General features: G+C 36.6%; 2 protein-coding genes across 2 annotated transcripts; both read right to left on the reverse strand.

Moving 5' to 3' along the window:
* Positions 1 to 1,529: 1,529 nt before the first annotated feature.
* LOC122450538 (olfactory receptor 5W2-like) lies at positions 1,530 to 2,459 on the reverse strand. The gene has a single exon (XM_043482910.1). The coding sequence runs from the start codon at positions 2,457 to 2,459 to the stop codon at positions 1,530 to 1,532; it is 930 nt and encodes a 309-aa protein (XP_043338845.1).
* A 4,558-nt stretch (positions 2,460 to 7,017) lies between these two features.
* LOC122450576 (olfactory receptor 5W2-like) lies at positions 7,018 to 7,953 on the reverse strand. The gene has a single exon (XM_043482932.1). It carries the CDS (start codon positions 7,948 to 7,950, stop codon positions 7,018 to 7,020), a length of 933 nt encoding a protein of 310 aa, XP_043338867.1. The 5' UTR covers positions 7,951 to 7,953.

The raw sequence follows: 7,953 nt of genomic DNA on the forward strand, positions 1-7,953 counted from the left end.
CTATTGTACTTTAACAAGTAGACAGCTCTTCTGTGTGTCTTTATAATCTAATCTTTAGATATCTTATTTTTATCTAACTTTATTCAAATGCAATTGGCTAATTCCATGTGTAATTATAAGTGCACAATGTGATATATGTATACATTGTGAGATGGTTACCACAGTAAGGCTGATTAACACCTTCTTTGCCTTACAGTTTCCCATTCTGAGTGTGTGTATAGTGAGGGTGGTTAAGAGCTACATTTTTTTTTTGCAAATTTCTCAAGTTTGTTAACTAGAGTCACCATGTACATTTAGATCCCCCTAAATTATTCGTCAAATAACAAAGTTTGTACAGTTTTACCAATATCACCAATTTCCCCTACCTTTCGGGCCCTAGCAACATTCAATTCATTCTGTTTGTATGAATTTCATCTTTTTTTTTTTTGACTGTAGCGCTCAGCTTGCTGGGATCTTAGTTCCCTGATCAGGGATCAGACTGGACCCAGTTAGTGAAAGCATTGAGTTCTAATCACTGGGCTGCCAGGGAATTTCTGAATTTGACTTTTTAGATTCTATATATATGTGAGATCATATAGTACTTGTCTCCCTCTGTATTAATATTTCACTTAGCACATGGCCTCACAGTTCTTCCATGTTGTAGCAAACATGACTTCTAAATACATGGACGTATACACTTCATTTCAGTTCAGCTCAGTCGCTCAGTTGTGTCCAACTCTTTGCGACCCCATGGACTGCAGCACGCCAGGCCTCCCTGTCCATCACCAATGCCCGAAGTTTACTTAAACTCAAGTCCATTGAGTCGGTGATGCCACTTCAAGATCTGAATAACTGTCAGATCCTCTGACTACAACCTTTTCATTTCCCAGATTGAACCTTTTTAAAATTTGACTGAATATCTCTATCCAAAGTAGCTTTCCTTTTTGACTAGTTTTAGATATTTTTGTTTTGAAATTATAGCCCTTTATGTTTTATTTCGTGATGAATTTGAGGCCAATTATGCATTACTTGACTGTTTTTTAAATTTGTTTTTAGTACTAACTTCAGTAGTGCATAAACTATAAGATCTATAATAATATATAAAAAGGCTACAGGCTCAAAGATCACCGAGTAAATGCACAATAAATCTTAGTGTAATTGAAAACAATGCTTGAATTAAATAATGAACAAAAATTACTGCAATGGAAAAGACAGAAACCTTTTTCACATAGATAAAGTGCCTTACATATGTATATATATATACATATATATACACACATACATATAATAAGTATATATATATTACAGTTATATATATGTATGTATATATATATGTATTATAGATACACATACACGTATATATACATATAAATCCTTAAAGCATTATGAAACATGACATGTGTGGGGGAAACAAAATTAGGATTTAATACAAATATCACTTTAAGAATTTGAGAAATTACTCTCATGTATCCTATCTTTTAATTTTAGTAAATCAACAATCAATATATTATATGAATGCATATATGTACACAAATGCCTAATACAGATAACTAAAACCACTTATTTTTCAATTTTTCCAGGGCCTGTTTTACATCTTTGTTCCTTAGGCTGTAAATCAGAGGATTTAACATAGGAATCACAAGAGTGTAAAACAATGAGGTCATTTTGTCTTCATCTAGAGAGTACGAAGAACTCGGCCTGAAATACATAAAGAGCAGAGTTCCCTGGAAAATGGCCACAGCAGTTAGGTGGGAGGTACAGGTGGAGAAAGCTTTGAACCTCCCTTCAGCAGAATGGATTTTCAAGACTGATAGGATGATATAACAATAAGAGACAAGGACTCCTGAAATGGAGCTTAATTCAATAAAGCCAAAAATCATGAATATCACTAATTCATTGATCTGTGTGTCTGAGCAAGATATCAACAGGAGAGGAGGAACATCACATAAAAAGTGGTTAATCTCATTTGACCCACAGAAGCATAAGCGGAATGCTAATGTCGTGTTTACCAAAGCATCTATCACCCCCACCAGGTAAACCCCTGCCATGAGCAGGGAGCACAGCCTGCTGGACATGCTGACCGCATAGAGCAAGGGGCTGCTGATGGCCTTGTACCGGTCATAGGCCATCACTGCCAGCAGGAGACACTCAGAATCTACAAAGGTACAGAGAACCAGGAATTGCAGAGCACAGCCATAGGAGGGGATTGACTTTTTCTTGGCAAATAGGTCCACCAGCATCTTAGGGCCGATGGCTGTGGAATAGCAGAGGTCACAGAAGGAGAGGTGGCTGAGGAAAAAGTACATGGGTGTGTGCAGCTGGGGATCCAGCCTAATCAGGGTTATCATTCCAAGATTTGCCAGAAGATTGATGAGATAAACAAGGAGAAACATTGTAAATAGGATCACTTTGCTCTCAGTGTTATCAGTAATTCCCAAGAAAATGAATTCAGTTAAGGAGGAGCAATTCTCTCTTTCCATTCTTCTTAGATCTTGTGTAAACTTTTGAGAAAGTTATCAAGAAAATCACACATGCATGTTTAATGCTTCTGCACATCTAAAAAAAAATCATAAGGCAGAGCATTTTTTTCCTTAATTGTCTTTTTATACTTAAAAATAATCCAGTCTTGTACCTACTCTTTAAAGAGGCATGACTGTCTATTCTGCAATAATAAAAGGCATATGAGGAAGACGTTTGAGAATGTTTCAAGTCAATCTAGATGCCATTCATGAGGTTGCTACTTCTAAAATCTCTTCTCTGACCCTTATTTTCCTTATATCAGAGAGTAGAGCTGGTTGATATTACCTTTCTTCAATTCTTTAAAACCACATGGAAGAGACACCAGTATTAGCAAGACCAGATTCTAAGATTTCGGACTGAGCTTTTGCTTTGTTTAAAAATATTCACTTGAATACAAAAGAAAAAAAAATGATTACTAGTTTTTGTCTCTCCAAAAAGCATGATTGGTTTAAGAATGTTCTTCTTAGTTCCAGAAACAGTGAGTACATCACTGACCAGTAATAATAAAAATCATTATGTTACTGGTTTTAACTTATCTTCTGCTTAGCATTTGGGGAGACATGAAATACGTTATTACTGACCTGCTTTCTAGAAATTTGCTATTGCTTTCCCATAATGCTCATTACCTCTTTGTGGAGAGGTTACTGTCTAAGATGACTCTTGACCAATGGATGAAAAGAGCTAAAAGGAAGTGAAAACAACAGAATGTACCATATGTATTTGCATCACTTTAGATTTTAAATGACTCTCAATTTAATTGAATGTAAATTAGATGAGGGACAATAAATGCTTCTAAAATGCAAAGACCTTGCTCTCTCTGTTGTATTTATGTGTATGCCTGTGTATATATGTTAATGTAAATGAAAGCAGTGGACTTTTTCTTTAGACCTAAGTAAATATAGTATGCGGTCTACATGGAGGTGGATTTGTACATGCTTTTGTTTTTATTGTGGTATCTATGCTATAAAACAAAACACACCTTAATTTTTTTGTTTCTATAAAACAAAACACCTTAAATTCATGTACAGTCGCTCAGTGAACAAAGGAGCAAAGACTTTCATGTGAGCCAACAGAAAAATAAAATTACATTATGAATGTTAAGAAGTCCACACAGATGCTTCCAAAGCTGTGAAGAAAATATTATTTCTGCCATTAAATGCAGATTTTAGTGAGTAGGTAGGCATAATGTCCTTCATTTACAAACTTTTATCCCCTCCCCCCCACTTTAAATATTTTCTCTTATTTTCCTTAAGTTAGGATCTGGAAACGTACCTGGAAAGAGCAGGTCTTGGGTAGCTGAACAGTACTGAGCATTTGGTCTTTTATTTCACCAGGTATATTGGGACTTAAATCCCTGTGCTACGGCCCCTAGGCTTTAGTGTTATTCAACCACTTCATTAATTATATTTCTGCTTCCGTATATTCCCCTGGCAGAGGAAGACATGGCTAGATAGCGTCACTGACTCAATGGACGTTAATTTGAGCTAACTCTGGGAGACAGTGGAGGAGAGGAGCCTGGTGCTCTGCCATCCCTGAGTTTGCAAAGAGTCAGACAGGCTTGGAAACAGAACAACCACCACCACATTCCCCTGCGAATTCTGAAACAACTTAGCAGAAGCTGAGTTTTTGTGCTTCATTATTGTGTCCAACTTGCTCTATGGAAGGAAGGGTACCGCAAATGATTTGCATGGTGTGTGTCAGCTACCCGGAAACTATCTCCACCTTCTCTAGCCAAAGAGGAAACTTAAAGTGAAATTCTGAAAGATCCCCCTTCATCCAACTCTTTGTGATTGTTCACTGTGTTTTTGAAATATTCTCCTTCACTACCTCATGTCGGAATATTGCACTTTGATCTTATTTTCTTTTATCTTGAAATACAATCCTATGTCATAAAATCATCCTTCTAATGTATACAGTTCTTTGATTTTGTACACTTTCAAGTTTGCTCACTCATTACTGCTATCTAGTTCCAGAACATCTTCATCAGTCCAAGAAGAAATCTACACCTACTAGCTCTCACTCTCCTTTCCTCCCTCTCGAGCCTGGCAATTGCTAATCTACTTTCTGATACTATGTGGTTTCCTATTATTGGCCTTGCCTATAAAGATAATTATGTAGTGTGTGTGTGTGTGTGTGAGTGTGTGTGTTTCCCGTCAGGTTTATTTTCTTTGGTAAAATATTTTCAAGTTTCATCCATGCTGTTACATGTGTTAGAATTTTGTTTCATTATGTGGCTGAATAGCGTTTCATGTTACGGATATAATACACTTTGCCGATCCATTGTTACATGTGTCAGAATTTTGTTTCACTATGTGGCTGAATAGCGTTTCATGTTATGGACATAATACACTTTGCCGATCCATTTTTCAGAAAGATGAACACTGGCTTGTTTCTACTTTTCAGCTGATAGGAATAACAACACTGTAAACATCTTGTCTATCCCTTTCAAGACGGCCCTCATTACCAAATATTAGCTTTTTCCCATTCTCCAACTACATATCATCCAAGGACATTTCACTGATTTTGTGACTTCATCACATTGTCTAAATAGTGCACTCTTTTCTGAATTATGTTTATTTTATTTATTTAAGATTTCTTTTTTACTACATTAAAGGCCACAGGAATAAAGTCAATAGTTCTTTTGTATTTCCTAAACTACATGGTACTAGGATTTGTAAAGTTAGTGGTTTCTAAATATTTATTGTTATGCATTTTTCACTATCAAATGAAGAACAGAGAACAATGACAAGGATAAAAATATACTTGGTTTGGGAATTTTTCTCATATGAGTGAAGATGTCTTATTTTTAAAATTGTGCACAGTGACGATTTTTTCTAAATCAACAGAGTTCTATTATTTTTCTTAAAATAATTTGTTTACTATTATTTACATTAGTTATAGACAAAATCGGAAAAGTATCTTGGACATTACACTTTTATGTCCTCCTTAAGTCCTTCCAAACAGGCAGCAATGGAATTCTCCATAGTCCTAAAACATGGTCTACTATCTTGGTATCTGGTGTGACTGGGCTGCTTCCTAAGGTCACAGAAAGTAAAATAATGCCTTAAGTAGATGGTTGTTTGTGGAGCTCAAAGAGACAAAGAAAGATGTTTGACCAGGGCTGAGAATGAGGAAAAAGGAAAGGAAATTACCTTAGATGATATGACACAGTGCTGATAGCTGATAATGACAGTGCAATAATGTACTTTACCAAGGCTCTTCCCATTGCTCTTTGTAACCTAACTTTCAGCTTCTTTTCTTCTTTTTTCCCTGATTTATTCAGATATAACTGTCAAATAGCATTTACATTCACTAGACATAGAGAGTGATGATTTGATATACGTATGCATTGTGAAATGATCACCACACTAAAATTGGTTAACACATTCATCACCTCACATAGTTACCATTGTAGTGTGTGTGTAGTGAGAACACTTAAGATCTACTTTTGCAGCTAATTTCAAGTTTATAATAGGGTATGGTTAACTAGACTCACCATGTATATTAGATCCCCAGAACTTATTCATCAAATGTAATTACAAAGAGTTTGCACACTTTGAACAGCATCACCCATTTCTCCCACCTTCCGACTCCTAGCAACCAGTAATCTTCTTTCTGTTCCTATGAGTTCATCCTGCCTTTTTAGAGTCCACATCTACATGAGATCATACAGTACTAGTTTTTCTCTGACTGACATATTTTACTTAGATTAGCATCCTTGAGATTATCCCATGTTGCAGAAAGCATGACTTCTTTCCTGCTAAAGACAGGGGATTCTCTACTTCAAGTCCTGTCCAATTGTCACATCCTCTGACTGCTCTCTTTTCATCACCCAACATGGATCTTTCTTAGATATGAGGCTGAATATCTTCATCCAAAGATGCTTTTACTTTACACTAGTTTTAGATACTTTGCTATTGGATTTATAGCACTCACTTTTTTATTCCATGATGATTTTTATATGAATGTATTTATTTTAATTGGAGGCTAATTACTTTACAACATTGTAGTGGTTTTTGCCATACATGGACATGAATCCACCACGGGTGTACATGTGTTCCCCATCCATGATGATTTTAAGCCTAATTATAACTTACTTGACAGTTTAGTTCATTATGGTCTGATACTAGCACCAACTTAAATTCATTAATATAGAATCTAAAAAAAATGTACTATAACATATAAAGAATCTAAGTGGGAGAATATTACTCGATACATGCATAATGTCTTAGTGAAATTGAAATAATGTTTGAATGGAAAATTACTCCAGAATTAGCACAGTTAGAAATATCAAAAGCTTTTTCAAAAATAACAAGTGCCATATAGAAACTCTGGCCACATACTAAGCATAATATGTGAGGGGAACTGCAATATCTCTTAACAGCAGGGTTTAATACAAATAATTATTCTTTTAGGAATCTGAAAAAAATTATGTTTCTCATTTATCATGCCATATAATTTTCATTAAGCAATTACTATACATGTGCAGTCATATGTACAGATATATAATAAAAATATTTAAAAATATAGCTTATTTTTCAATTTTTCTAGGGCCTCTTTTACGTCTTTGTTCCGCAAACTATAAATCAGAGGGTTTAACATAGGAATCACAAGAGTGTAAAACAATGAGGTCATTTTGTCTTCATCTAGAGAGTACGAAGAACTCGGCCTGAAATACATAAAGAGCAGAGTTCCCTGGAAAATTGCCACAGCAGTTAGGTGGGAGGTACAGGCGGAGAAAGCTTTGAACCTCCCTTCAGCAGAGTGGGTTTTCAAGACTGAAAGGATGATGTAACAATAAGAGACAAGAACTCCTGAAATTGTACTCAGCTCAATGAAACCAAAAACAATAAACACCACCAACTCATTGACCTGTATATCAGAGCAGGAGAGGAGTAAAAGTGGAGGTAAATCACAGAAGAAATGGTTAATCACGTTTGACCCACAGAAGCATAAGCGGAATGCTAATGCCGTGTGGATCAGAGCGTCTGCCATTCCCACCAGGTAGACCCCCGCCATGAGCAGGGCGCCCCGCCTGCTGGACATGCTGACCGCATAGAGCAGGGGGCTGCTGACGGCCTCGTACCGGTCATAGGCCATCACTGCCAGCAGGAGACACTCAGAGTCCGCAAAGATACAGAAGACCAAGAACTGCAGCGCGCAGCCACAGAAAGAGATTGACTTGTTCTTGGCAAATAGGTCCACGAGCATCTTAGGGCCGATGGCTGTGGAATAGCAGAGGTCACAGAAGGAGAGGTGGCTGAGGAAGAAGTACATGGGTGTGTGCAGCTGGGGATCCATCCGAATCAGGGTTATCATTCCAAGATTTGCCAGAAGGTTGACGAGATAAACAAGGAGAAACACTGTAAATAGGATCACTTTGTTCTCAGTGTTCTCAGTAATTCCCAAGAAAATGAACTCAGTAAAGGAGGAGCAATTCTCTCTACTCATTCT

The sequence above is a fragment of the Cervus canadensis genome, chromosome 11 (assembly GCF_019320065.1).
Source record: "Cervus canadensis isolate Bull #8, Minnesota chromosome 11, ASM1932006v1, whole genome shotgun sequence".
In the NCBI taxonomy this organism is placed as follows: domain Eukaryota; kingdom Metazoa; phylum Chordata; class Mammalia; order Artiodactyla; family Cervidae; genus Cervus; species Cervus canadensis.

What these genes read in the sequence shown, in the direction of transcription:
- LOC122450538 (XM_043482910.1), bottom strand. Translation starts at nt 2,459, where the DNA reads ATGGAAAGAGAGAATTGCTCCTCCTTAACTGAATTCATTTTCTTGGGA.
- LOC122450576 (XM_043482932.1), bottom strand. Translation starts at nt 7,950, where the DNA reads ATGAGTAGAGAGAATTGCTCCTCCTTTACTGAGTTCATTTTCTTGGGA.